The sequence below is a fragment of the Mesoplodon mirus genome (genome assembly GCF_964341445.2).
Source record: "Mesoplodon mirus genome assembly, chromosome: 7".
In the NCBI taxonomy this organism is placed as follows: Eukaryota; Metazoa; Chordata; class Mammalia; order Artiodactyla; family Ziphiidae; genus Mesoplodon; species Mesoplodon mirus.
Window position 1 is genome coordinate 53,310,830 of NC_138983.1, and position 14,588 is coordinate 53,325,417.

At 35.2% G+C, this 14,588-nt stretch overlaps 1 protein-coding gene across 1 annotated transcript; it reads left to right on the forward strand.

Moving 5' to 3' along the window:
- Positions 1–359: 359 nt before the first annotated feature.
- GDPD4 (glycerophosphodiester phosphodiesterase domain containing 4) lies at positions 360–14,039 on the forward strand (the record flags this gene model as incomplete). The annotated part of the gene is made up of 5 exons (XM_082629368.1): positions 360–365; positions 453–674; positions 1,762–1,906; positions 2,262–2,271; positions 13,883–14,039. 5 exons carry the CDS (start codon positions 360–362, stop codon positions 14,037–14,039), a joined length of 540 nt encoding a protein of 179 aa, XP_082485494.1.
- Between the last annotated feature and the right edge of the window lie 549 nt (positions 14,040–14,588).

Sequence of the window (14,588 nt, forward strand, 5' to 3'; positions counted from 1 at the left end):
ATATGGTAACAAAGGCAAATGAGGGATAGAGCTGGGATTGAATTCAATTCAGTCTGAAGTCAAAGCCTATTTTCTTTCCATTACACAAAACTAGAACAGTGAGAGAAAATGTGGAAGTCAGTGCAACTGAAAGGGGATTGTAATGCTTTGAGTTATAGAAAAAAAGGTTGAAAAGGAAGTTCAAGACAAGAACATGAAGGACCCTTCAGTACAAATACAACAGGTTCTACAATATAGAATAAATCATTCCAAATACCATGATTACCTATGGAGATTACATTTAATTTCTCTTCTTGGCAAATCTTCTCTCAGGACCAGTATTTCGGAGGGCCTGGTGGTTTGAATGGTAATGGACCAACATGGAGGTAGGGCTGGGTGTGGGACTAAAAGCAGGAGAATTGGAAAATGCTTTTGATAGGAACCAGTGTTTTCTCTGATATATTTATTTTTAGTTCAAATCATTTTACAATATGAAGCCCCTATCAGAGGCTGATAGAGAAAAAGCAGGAAATCAGAAGATTCCAAAACTAACTGAATTATTGGAACTTGCACAGAAGGAAAAAAAATCTGTGATATTTGATCTTAATGCCCCTGCACCAAGAGATTTTCACAGAAGCTCATATGTCCGCCATGTAGTAAGCGTGATCCTTGACTCTAAGATTGAGCAACATCTAGTATGTCTATCTTAGTATTTATGGTGGAGGTTGGGAGGTGGGTAACATGTCCCAGGAGCATAGCAGCTGAATCTGACCTACCTTGTAGATCTTCCCTGGGATCCTGAAATAATTTTGCTCCCTGTAAAAATGGAGATGACTACTTTATACAGCTGTAAGTGGCAATCTAAGAATGACCCAATGAAATTTACATCAGTGGGGAAAATCATTGAGGCTATTTGCTATTACAAACCAAATGAAATGTCACCACTCTATTAAAAGGGAATGTGTGTAATGGCTATATGATGTGACCTGCACCATCACCGGCATACAGCTATTAGAAAGAGCCTCGAAGTAATGAGGAGAAGGAATCTACCCCATCCTTCTTCTCTTAGTTGCTGCTCCCCACTGGGGGGAATAATTTATTTAATTGCCCAAGCCACTCAAGTTCTATAGCCATTGGTCCTTATAAAAAAAAAAAAAAAAAAAAAAGGAAAGAGCCAAGGTATGGAGCACTAAGGCTTTGAGGACTTGACTTTCATTAATGACATATAAAGAGACTTTTTGAGCAGAGACTTTTTCATCATGTTTTTCAGAAGCAGCTCTGCATTTGGGCAGTCAGTCATTCCAAATGTCTTAAATTCTCAGAATATAGAAGAAAGCTATGAGTGAAACAAATATGTATCTTTTTGCAAATAGAACTATTTCCACAGATGAGTCATAATAGCATTCCCTGTTGGCAGGAAATGACCCCTTGCAAAGATGATTTTTAGCATCATTAGCCAGAGGAGATGTTTATGATTCCCACCTTTCATCCACACGTACCAGCTCCTCATCCACTCTGGCTAGTGTGAGGACACAGTGGACCCTTGGTCCCATGATGTTAACTGGGAAAACTCAGCTCCAGAACAACCTGGGTGAAAGCCCCATTATAAGAATTCATTAGACAATATTAGGCCAGGTTGACTCTATCACCAAGGCCTAGAATCTCTCTTCTCCCTATGGACTATTACCCATGCTGGAATGGGGCTCCAGCCATTCTACTTGGGGCTGTTTGTACCTAAACAGCTGGATTATCCACTGAAAGACTTTCTGTTCTTCCTTACAGATTTATTGGTTGGCTGGTTTTGATAGGGAGTATGTCAGGAAAAGAGCTCCTGGTTTTCAGCAAGTGGGCCAGTTATTCTCCATTGAATGCCTCACAAAAGAAAATATCAGTAGAATAAATGTTGACTACAAGAGGTTGTTCTACAGTGGATCGAGCTAAGTGTTTGACCACATCTCTTTTGGCATATATTGCCTTACTTGCATGAAATCTGCATCCCAACCAAGCTACTTAGGTTCCCCCTCCCACCTCAGGATTTCTGTGTGTGGCTATCTTTTTGGAATCTCCTGTTTTCATCTTCTTACCCTTCGCTCCATCTCTGCCAACAAACATTTATCAAGGGTAGACTCTTCCTGGAACATACTCTTCAGCTCCTCCTTCATGCTTCAATCTCTCATCATTCAACACACTTTTTTGTATGCTTGGTGTTTTTGTTTTTATATAAATTGATCATTGAAAAGTCAGAACTCAGAAAGTTGTTGATTTCCTTCTGCCATTACTAGATGGATTGCAGTACTTTGTAAATAACTTTGTAATCCAGATAGCTAGATTTCTTATAGATATAATTCAGAACATAATTAAATCATTATTAGAAAAACCCTTAAAACAGCCAAGTATGAGAAGAAACTGAAATTCTTAACCACCACATTTATAAATATATAATCAGAGACAGATTTTTAGAATTAAAAGCACCTGGGAATAAAGTGGTAACTTTTTCAAACTTAACTATTATTAATCACTGTTTAATTTAATCCATATTCCCTTTCTCTTAGATTAAAAATAATTTTTTTTCAGATAATTGTAAAGGCTTCAGAGACAGTCTGAACATATATATGTATTTTGTTCAGATATACATATATATCTCCAAAATCTCCTTGAGCTAGTAAAAATTCCCCTAGATATCTTTCTGTATCTCAAGCCATGAGGTAGGCTGTTGGATACACCTCTGTTCATGTTCTGACTTTTCCAGCCTGTCTGGCCATGGGGGGAGATGATCATAAAATATGTCTTTTTTCTTTTAGAATTAGATAATTATACATGTATTACCTCTTTTTCCCATTCAGAAGATTTCTCTTTGCCCAACTACTCCTCTGTTTTGAGTGTATTTCTATTTCCTTTTACTTTTTTATCAAAGAGAAGATGGCTTCAAGATGATTTCCTTCTCTCCTAGTCATAATTTAGATTAATCTAGTAGTTGGAAATAATTATAATAGCTTCCACTATTGAGCCTTTATTATGTGTCAAGTTCTATTGCTAGACCACAGGCTCTTTTTGAAATTCTGGCTTACACATCAGCTACACGTGTGACTTTGGACAAGTTTCTAATAATCAGTTTTCTCATTTGAAAATTAAGGATAACAGTAACTTGATAGAATGGTTAAAAGATTAAGTGACATAATTCATATATGCACAGAGAAAAATGCTGGGCAAATGTATGAACATAATGTTTTTCATATGTTGTTGTATGAATGTTGCTTTTATCATCACCATCCTTATATGCTGTGCCCTAGAAATTATCATCACCACCATTCTGCGAATGAGGAATCTTGCCTCTAAAGAGGAAAAGTTCAGGGAGGTTAGGTAATTCACCAAAGTCAATACAGTTGGTCAGTAAGGGACCACACTGAGATTTAAATATAGGCCTGACAGACTCCAGAGTCCAAATTCTTCCACTAATAAGCCTTTAGTTATTCCTTGGCTGTAGTTATATGGGCGTAGTTTCAGCTGGCATCAGACTTAAGAGAGATCATATCCTGAGTCCTATTAGAAAATCAAGCAGTTTAATTTAGTTCAGCAAATATTCACTGAGTAGTAATATGGACAGTGCACCATGCTAATTTTATGTGAAAAGTCAACATAAGCGAGGCATCATCCTTTTTCTTAAGGAAACTATATATTCTAGTAAGAAGAATAAGGGTTTCTTCCATATGCCTATAATACAAGGTTGATTGTGACAGTTCATGAGCAGACTTTATTCCAAGTCATTCCCCTCAAGAAACACTACATTTTAAGAAGTTAAGCGGTTGTAACTTGTTATTTGTATACTGTTCATGACCAGAATACTTATTATGATCACATTTCCAATACATTCTCTGTGATCAGTGCTTACTTCCATCAGACCACACTCACAAGACATTGTGACCTTGCCATTTTGACTGAGAATTCTTTAAATACATTACTTTGATCAAACTTATCTGAATATAGAGATGCCCTCTGTTTTATTTCTGATGTGGGAATTTTTAAGTGTTTAAAATTTTTTAATTTATTAAAAATTTAGGTGAAATTCATATAAAGTTAACCATTTTAAAGTAAACAATTCAGTGGCATTTAGTACATTCACAATGTTGTGCAACTGTCACCTGTAGTTCCAATACATTTTGGTACTGAAAATTTTTATTTTCCCTCTGATTCTCGGTCAGTCTTGCCAGGGGTTAATGAATTTTATTAACCATTTCAAAACACCAAATTTTGGCTTTGTTAGCTTTATTCTGTTGCACATTTTCTTTCCTATTTCGTTGACTGCTGTTATCTTTATTATTTTCTTTCTTCCATTTCCTTTAGGTTTAATTTGCTCTTCTTTTAGAAGCAGAAAATTAGGTGATTGATTCTAGATCTTCTTTTCTAATGTAAACATTTAAGCTATAAATTTCCCTGCAAGCATTGCTTTAGTGTATTCCACAAATAATTTTGATATATTCTTATTATCTAATTTAAAATATTAAAAAAAATTTTTATTTCCCACTTGACTCATGGATTATTTAGAAACGTGTTGCTAACTTTTTTAAAGTTTGAGGATTTTCCGTCTACTCTAGTGTTATTGACTTCTGATTTAAGGTCACTGTGACCAGAGAACAGCTCTATATGATTTCAATACTTTATTTTTTTTCTTTTTAAATTTTTAATTTTATTGACACGCCTTTGAAAGGTTAGTTTTGGTATAAGGCAAAGCTGCCAATTTGAAATACAAACAGATGGACACAATGTGTATATCATGTTGGGAATAAAAATGGTTTATTGATTGAAATAATAGAGGCATTATTTTGATTTGTCTTGACGTGAATGCTGATTTATAAATCTCCTCCCCATTGATTTCTTCTTGTAGTCCAGACACATAGAAATGATAAAAAATCTCACCAAAGCTCACCTTGGTGCTAATCAAGAGTGCTCAGTGAACATTATAAAACACATGATTTCAATACTTTAAATGTATTTAAACTTGTCTTATAGACCACTATGTTGTATATCTTGGTGAACTTCCCATGTCCACCTGAAAAAGGTGAGCTCTCTTCATTTGTTGGGTGTGATATTCTATAAATATCAATTAGTTTAAATTGGTTGATAGTCTTTTTTAAGCATTTTATACTGCATCTTCCCCCTGCTTTTTCTATTCAGTTAACACGAAACATTAGTTTGCAGATCAAACTCACACACATCAGAGAACTTACCTACTATGAAGTTTTATTATTAATTTCAAAGATACAGCAGTCTATCAAGAGGCTCAGACAAGGCAAGGAGAAGTCAGAGACATTGATTTCAACTTTGCAGGTTTCTTCCTTTATTGGACACATACTCTGTGGCCCACAGTAATAGATATGGCCTCCAAGTGAGTGTTTGCATGGTTATTTCACTTAGAAGGAGAGCATTTGAGTTACAGAACATCTGCATTTAATACTCCCAGGGAGTTGTATAGTTTATGTGACTTTCTCCAGGGACGCATGCCTCATAAATCCACATTCTGTATTTATTTACAAAATATATAATAAAGAAATACTCAACCAGAAACATCCTTTTAAAAAATGTTCTATACGTAAGGCCTCTCTTCCTGGTAAATATTATTATTATATTTAGAAAAGATGTAGGTATCATGTTGACAAGGAGATTAGACCATGTCTTCTTCCTTCTTTCTTCTGGGAACAACCTCTTCAGTCAGAGAGAAATTAAGGCCTCCTTGTGCATCATCTGTCAGTTATGGAGAAGGGGGTGTAGTATCTCCAACTATGATTGTTGATTTGTATATTTCTCCCGTTAGCTCTGTTTGTTGCTGTTATTGTGATTGTTATGGTTGTTTGGCTTCTCATATTTTAAACTCTTTTATTAGGTGTATTTGCATTTTAGAATTGTTAGATCTTTTCGGTGAATCCACCCTTTATTATGAAATGTCCGTTTTCTCTGGTTATAATTCTTGTCTAAAGATTACTTTTATTAATATTGCCACACTTGCTTTCTTATAATTAGTATTTGTGTGATATTTCTTTTTTTGTCCTTTGTCTTTCAACTGCTTTGTGTCTTTATATTTAAAGTACATCTCTTATAAACATCTCATAAAATATTATTGGTTCTTGCTTTTATATTTAGTAGGACAGTCTCTGCTTTTCAATGGGAATGTTTGGCCCATTAATATTTAGTTTAATAATTAATATACTTGGGTTTATATTACATCATACTATGTTTTCTATTTGTCCTTTTTATTCTAGGTTGGTTATTTTGGTCATTCTTTTCCTGCCTTTTAATTTTTTTTAGTTAATCAATTATTTTTTAGTATTCTATTCTATCTCCTCTACTGGCTTCTTACATTTTTAAATTATTTTTTACTGGTTGCTCTAGGAATTATAAAAAGTACCCTTATCTTATTACAATCCACCTTGAGTTAAATTATTCCATAATATAGAGTAAAGAATATTAAAATCTTAATTCCATTGACTATCTGCTGCCCTTTGTGCTATTGTTGTTATAAATAATATTTTTGTTATAGACCCCAGAGTACATTTTTATTATATTTTTAAAAATTGTGTTTTTTAAATTAAACTTTTTATTTTGAGATAATTGTATATTAACCTGTAAGAAATAACATAAAATGATCCTGTATACCTTTTACCCAGTTTACTCCAATGGTAAAACTTGCAAAACTTTAGTACAATATCAAAACCAAGGTATTGACATTGATGCAGTCCACCAATCTTATTAAAATTTCCCCAGTTTTACTTATATTCATCTTGTGTGTGTTTGTATATATAGCTCTGTGCAGTTTTATCACGTGTAGGGTTGTATATCCAATGCCACAACCAAGACATAGACTAGTTTCATCACTGGAAGTATTCTTTTTGTTTCCCTTTGATAACTACACTCCCCTTACTTCCATCCACTTCCCCTCACCTCAAACCCTAGCTCTTCACAATCACTAATCTGTTCTCTACTTTTATTATTTTGTCATTTTGAGAATGTAATATAAATAGTATCATAGAGTATATAACCTGTTGTGATTGGCTTTTTTTCATTCAATATAATTCCCTTTGAGAGTTATCCAGGTTATTACATATATAATAGTTTACCCTTTTTCATTGCTGAGTAGTATTCCATTGTGTGGAGGTACTGAAGTTTGTTTAATCATTCACCAACATAAGGCTATCTGACTGTTTCCGTTTCTGAGCTATTATAAATAAATCTGTTATGAACATTTGTGTACAGGTTTTCATGTGAACATAAGGTTTTTAAACTAAAAGTCTACAGTTTATTCAGATTTTAGTCATTTAAAAAATGTTTTAACTGTGGTAAAAATACATATAATATAAAATGTACTGTTTTAATCATTTGTAAACATACAGTTCAGTGGTTCTAATATACATTCATTATATTGTGCAGCCATCTCTGCCATCGAGCTACCTCTTTTCATCTTGTAGACTCAAATTCTATACTCATTAAACAATAACATCCCTACCAACTCCCCCACCCCCAGACCCTAGCAACCACCATTCTGTGTTCTGTCTCTGATTTTGACTTATATAAGTGGAATCATGTAGTATTTGTCTTTTTGCAACTGGCTTATTTCACTTAGCATAAAATTCGCTAGGTTCATCCATGTTAAGTCCATCCATTGCAGAATTTTTGTCTCTTTTAAGGCTAAATAATATTCCGTTGCATGTATACACCACAATTTGCTTATTCATTCATCAGTTGATGAACACTTGAGTTGCTTCCACATTCTAGCTATAGTGAATAATGCTGCTATGAACATGGGTGTACAAATATCTCTTCAAGACCCTTCTTTCAATTGTTTTGGCAATACATCCATTAAGTGGACTTTCTGGATCATATGGTAATTCTATTTTTAATATTTTGAGGAACTGTCATACGGCTTTCCATAACAGCTGTACCAACAGTACACAGGGGTTCCAATTTCTCTATATCCTCCGCACCCTTGTTGATTTCTTTTTTTTTTTTCTTGATGTAGCTATCCTAATGGGTTAGTATTAGTTCTTCTTGAAACGTTTGGTGGAATTCAACAGTGAAGGCAATGGGTCCAGGACTTTTCTTTGTTGGAAACCTTTTGGTTAATGATTGAATCTCCTTATTCATTGTATGCCTATTTGCATTTTCTAATTCTTTATGATTAAAAGGTAGGTTTTGTGTTTCTAGGAATTTGTTTCATCTAGGTTATCCAATTTGTTGGGCTACAACTGTTCATAGTACTCTCTTATAATCCTTTTTATTTCTGTAAAATTGGTAGTAATGTCCCCACTTTTATTTCTGCTTTCAGTAATTTGAGTTTCTCTTTTCATTAATAGTACATCTAGATAAAGGTTTATCAGTTTTGTTGATCTTTTTGAAGAACTAACCTTTGGGTTCATTGATCTTCTCTATTGGTTTTCTGTTTTCAATTTCATTTATATCTGCTCTAATCTTTATTATTTTCTTTCTTTTGCTATGTTGGATTAATTTGTTCTTTTTCTAGTTCCTTAAGTTACAAAGTTAGGATGCTGATTTGAGATCTTTCTTGTTTTTTAAATGTAAGCATGTATAACTATGAATTTACCCCCAGCACCACTTTTGCTGCATGTCATAAGTTTTGGTATGTGCTGCGTTTTTTGGGTTTTTTTTTTTTTTTTTTTTTTGCAGTACGCGGGCCTCTCACTGTTGTGGCCTCTCCCATTGTGGAGCACAGGCTCCGGACATGCAGGCTCAGTGGCCATGGCTCACAGGCCCAGCCGCTCCGCGGCACGTGGGATCCTCCCAGACCGGGGCACGAACCCGTGTCCCCTGCATCGGCAGGCGGACTCTCAATCACTGCGCCACTAGGGAAGCCCGTATGTTGTGTTTTTATTCTCATTTGTCTCCAAGTATTTTGTAATTTCCCTTGTGATTTCTTTTTTGATCCACTGGTAGTTTAAAAGTGTGTTAAGTTCCACGAATATGTGAATTTTCCAGTTTTCCTTCTGTTATTGACTTCTAATTTCATCTTGTTGTGGTTGGAGCAGATACTTGTATGGTATCAATCTGTTTGAATCTATCGAGACTTAATTTGTTGCCTAACATGTGGTCTGTCTTGCAAAGTATGCACTTGAGAAGAATGTGTATGTTGTTAGTGTTGGGCTGAGTGTTATGTATATGTCTGTTAGATATAGTTAGTCCTTGTGTTGATTAAGTACTCTATTTCCTTACTTACCTTTTGTTCTATCCATTGTTGAGAGTGGGATATTGAAATCTCTAATGGTTATTGTACAGCTGTCTATTTCTCCCTTCAATTCTGTCAGTTTTTGCTCTGTAAATTTTGCTGGTCTGTCATTAGGTGTGTAAATGTTTATAATTGTTGTATCTTCTTGCTGTATTGAACCTCTTATTAATATATAATGTCCTTCTTTGTCTCTTATAACCTTGATATAAAGCCTATTTTGTCTAATATCAGCATAGCCACCCCTGCTCTTGTTGGTTACTATCTGCATGGACTGTCTTTCCATCCTTTCCCTTGTAATCTATCTGTGTCTTTGAATATAAAGTGAGTCTCTTGTAGACATCATGAATTGAAACATATGTTTTATCTGTCCTGCCAGTCTCTGTCTTTTACTTAGAGAGTTTGACCCATTTACATTTAAAATAATTACTGACAAGGAGGGATTTTGTCACACTGTTACTTCTGTCATTTCTGTAAATATTTGTTATTTTGTTTCTGTCATCTTTTTTCTTTTCTTTACTTTCTATATGCCTTATAGCTTTTTTGTCCCTTTGGTTTCTGCATTACAATTTTCTTTGTTGTTTTGTTGACCTTTTATAGTGAAATGTTTAAATCCTTTTCTCATTTTTGGGGAGTGTATATTCTATATCTATTTTATTTGTGGTTACCATGGGAATTACATTTACTATACTAAAGCTTTAACACTCTTATTTGAATTTATATCAGCTTAACTTCAATAATATAGAAAAACTCTGTTCCTTTACAGATCTATTCCTACCTTTCTGGGTTGTTAACATCAGAAAATTAAATCTTTATACATTGTGTGCCCCAAAACATAAACTAGTAATTTAAAAAAATGCCTTAGTCTCAAATTACATAGAAAACAACTTTTGGAGCTACAAACCAAATTTACAATAATACTAACTTTTAGACTAATAATTGTTTTTTCTTTAGATATATTAGTCTCTTAAATCATGTAGAAAATAAAAAGTACAGTTACAAACCAGTGTTACAATAATACTGGCTTTTATAATTGCCCATATATTTACTTTTATTGAGATCTTTATTTCTTCATTCAGTTTTGAGTAACTGTCTAGTGTCCATTCATTTCACCTTGCGGGACTCCATTTAGTTTTTCTTGCAAGGTGAGTCTAGTGGCCATGAACTCCCTCAGCTTTAGTTCTTCTGGGAATATCTTAATTTGTTTCTCACTTCTGAGTGACAGTTTTTCTGGATATAGGATCCTTCATTGACAGTATTTTAACACTTTGAATAGGTTGGTCCACTGCCTTCTGGCCTCCAAAGTTCTGATGAGGAATCTGCTGGTGATGTTGAGGATCCCTTGTATGAGACAGGTCGCTTCTCTCTTGGTGCTTTCAGCATTCTGTCCCTGGCTTTTGAAAATCTGATTATAATGCGTCTCAGTGTGAGTCCCTTTGAATTCATCTTACTTGGAGTTTGTTGATCTTCTTGGATGTTTTCCTTCATGTCTTTGATGAAATTTGAGAAGTTTTAAGCCATTATTTCTTCAAATATTCTTTCTGTCCTGGTCTCTTTCTCTTTTCCTTTTGGGAATCCAAGAGTGCATATATTGATCTGTTTGATGGTGTCCCATAGACATCTTAGGCTGTTCACTTTTCTTCAATTTTTTTTCTTTCTGTTCTTCAGAATGGTTAACGTCTGTTGGCCTATCTTCAACTTCACCAATTCTTTCTTCTACCTGCTCAAATCTGCCTTTGGATCCTAATAATAAAATTTTCATTTCAGTTACTATACTGTTCAGTTCTAGAATTCTTTTTGGTTTCTTTTTTGGGATTTATGTTCTTTATTAATATTAAAATTTTGTTTATACATTTTTAAACTTTATCTACATCTTCCTTTAGTTCTTTGAGTAACTTTAAGATATTTGTTTCCAAGTCTTTGCCTAGCATATCTGCCAACAGCTCTTTTCTGGGAACAGTTTTTATCAATTTATTTTTTTTCCTTTGAATGGACCCTATTTTCTTGTTTCTTAGTATGCCTTGTGATTTTTTTTGTTGAAAAATGTATATTTCAATCTAATAATCTGATAACTCTGGAAATCAGATTCTTCCCTTCCTCAAGGTATGCTGTATTTTTGTTATTTGTTTATTTGTTGTTGTTGGCTTTCTCTGTGCCAAGGATCAGCCTGAGTTCTTCTCAAATCTCTTCTGTTCCTTTCCCTGCTCATACATGGTCACTTTCTAATTTTCCCCATATAAGTTGCTTTTGCATGTCCTAGTCTTTAATGTATGACTACCAAAAAGGGAAAAAAAGAAAAATAAAAGGTGGGGAGGAAAGAGTGCTGGCCCTTTTAACCCCTGGTAGTCACTTCAGTGGGAGTGGAGGGGGTTTGCAACAATGGGGGGAGGTACAAAAATCATGGCTTCCCTACTCTGTCTACAGCTCTGTGAATGGAAGCATGAATCAGTGATCAGAGCACAGATCCCTAATATATGAAGGATAGCATCCTTTTGGCTCACCTTGGCTCCTACAGGGTGTGTGCAAGCTGCTTCAGGAACATGGGCACAGCTGCCTGCCATGGGGCTAGGGGCTGGTGTACTGTAACTGCTACTGTGCCAAGTGATGAAATCAACCAAAGTTAACTATAACTTACCATCCAAAACTCCCCTGGAAGTTGAAAGCCTTCAATAGATTCCATAGTTACAAAATAGTTATATTAGGCAGAATCTTTTAGTGCAGTTGTTGTCTAGGTGGGGAGAGAGGTTCCTGGTGTTTCCTTCTCTGCCATCTTCGAAGAATCCTCTCCCGTGAAATAAGTGTTTTTATGAGATATATACCTAAGAATGCAGTTGCTGGGTTATGGTAATTACTTGTCTAGTTTTATGAGAAACTGCCAGACTTTTTTGGGGAAACTTTTATGTTCCTGCCAGCAATGTATAATGACCTAGAGCCTCTACATCCTTACCAATTTTTGGCATTGTCACTATTTATTATTGTAGCCATTCCGATAGGTGTGTAGTGACATGTCATTGTGGTTTTAATTTTCATTATCTGATGGCTAATGATGTTGCCCATATTATCATGTGTTTACTTCCCAATGGTATACCCTCTTCAGTGAAATGTCTCTTCATATCCTTTCTAACTGAATTGCTTGAATTTTTTTTATTATTGAATTTTGAGGGTTCTCTCTATATTATTGATACTAGTCCTCTGTTGCATATGTTGTTTGTAAATATTTTGTCCCAGTATGGCTGGTCTGTAGCATCCTCTTAACAGAGTCTCCCACAGGGCAGAATTTTAAAATTTTGATGAGGTCTAACTTGTCAATTTTACCTTTTATGGATCATGCTTTTAGTGTCAAGTCTAAGAGTTCTTTGTCTAGCTCTTAGATCTCAAAGAGTTCTCCTATGTTTTAAACATATTCTTTCATCACTATTATGTAGTTTACAGCTTTCAGAACCTTCCTTGTTTTGTTAAGTTTATACCTAATTATTTAATTTTCTTTGGAGTGATTGCTAATAGTATTGTTTTAAATTTCAATTTCTATATGTTTATTAATATATAGAAATGTGTTTGGTTTTTATGTGTTGGTTTCAAAAAGTCTAAAAAGTAGGTTTCTAAAAACCATTTCCTTATTTCTATTTTTTAAATTTATCTTTAGGTGATCTGTAGAATTGTCTTAAAGACAATCTAACATATTGGGTAACTAATGGCAAGCACTCCTGTAAAGGTGGTATGGTTATTTTTATTTTACGGTGTATACACTGAGCCTAAGAAATTGCCAAGTTAGTATGTGACAGAGCTGGGATTCAAACCCAGGCTTGTACAGAGCTGTTTTCAATATGCTATACCATCTCAGGGTTTAAAAAGTCTTTTGAAGGCACTTACATGGTGTATTTTCTGAGAAATTTAATCTCTGAAAATGACAACTTGACTAGGTGTTCTTCTACTGTTTCTATAGATAGCGCACAAATATTTACTGACATTTGAAGTTCTGACATTGGGAAGTGTTGTGTTCCATTCCCCCTACTCAATGCTTATAAAAATTCTTTATATTTGAAATTTAAATATTCACCAAAGTGGTATTCATTTCTTCATTCCTTCCTTTAACTATTTCTGAAGGCACGTATGCTAGGTACTGGATATACACAGATGAGTAAGATACAGTCTCTGCTTTTAATTTGCTTACAGTCAAGTAAAGAAGACTGAGAGGAAAGCAGATAAATAGAGTGGAGTGTGGTAATTACTCTGATGGAAGGAAGTACATTTACTACACAACAGTGTACTGGAGCTGGTGCATTTCAGCTTATGGGAGCAAATTGTGGGAGTATTTACACCATGGAAATTGGCAAATTCTACAGTTAGGGCTTTTCTTTTTTTTTTCTTTCCATCCGTCTCCCTTTCCTTCCTCCCTCCCTCTCTCCCTTTCCTCCTTCCTTCCTTCCTTCCCTCCTCTTTCCCTTAGGAAGCCAGTTTACTAAAATACTACTGTTGGTACAGGAGGAAAGGTATTAAATCCAGTTCTTTATCTCACTAACATGAGCTCATTCTGCATGTCGTATCATAAGTTGTCCTACTACCAACTACTTCTGGTGATTTAAGCAACAGCCTTTCACAAACACGGTGGCTGTTTCCCTTTTACATGATGAGAGTGAGATTAAGTCTAAATCTCCTGTGGGTTCTTTTTCTTCCCAGAGAAAATAAAGCAGTTAACATCAACATCAACTTATACCTCGTCAGTGAACCTTGGCTTTTCTCACTGGCCTGGTGCTCCAGCATTCACTCAGTGACCACAGACAACATTCAGGTCCTAAATGAGATAAATCACCCTTACTTCTTCATGGTGAGCTGATGGTCCAGATTGTTCTTCCAACTCTGGTATAATAGAGGTCTCTGTCCCCCACCCCACCTCTACACTGCCCACTGTGCAGTCCCCAGGGAAGCTGCTTAAGAGCAGAGATTTATGTGACATTGGAAATGGCATTCCCCTTTCTCTCACCCAGATCCTTCTGTGATTTTCAGGGAAAAATTAATGTTGTTTTAATAATTGCTATTTATTGAATCCTCACACTGTGCCTTTCATGCATTATGTAATTTAACCCTCTGAGTTAGCCACTAGGAGTATCCCCATGGGGGATCTGAAGTTTGTAGCTTCACGTGATACAAGATTCAAAATGAGGTCTGACTCCAGAGTTTTGTTACTGCAGCCACACCTTCCTGTAGGCACAGCAACAATGACAGTGGCATGGGGTGTGGGGAGAAAATCAAGTGTACTTGATTCCAAAGTGAAAACTGTGTGTCCTGAGCAAAATGCTTTTGAAACGGAGAGTGAGTGTCCAGCCACTGAGCTTGATTTCACCTTCTGTTCTGCTACTGCTTCTGGCCAGAAGTGTGGGGACCT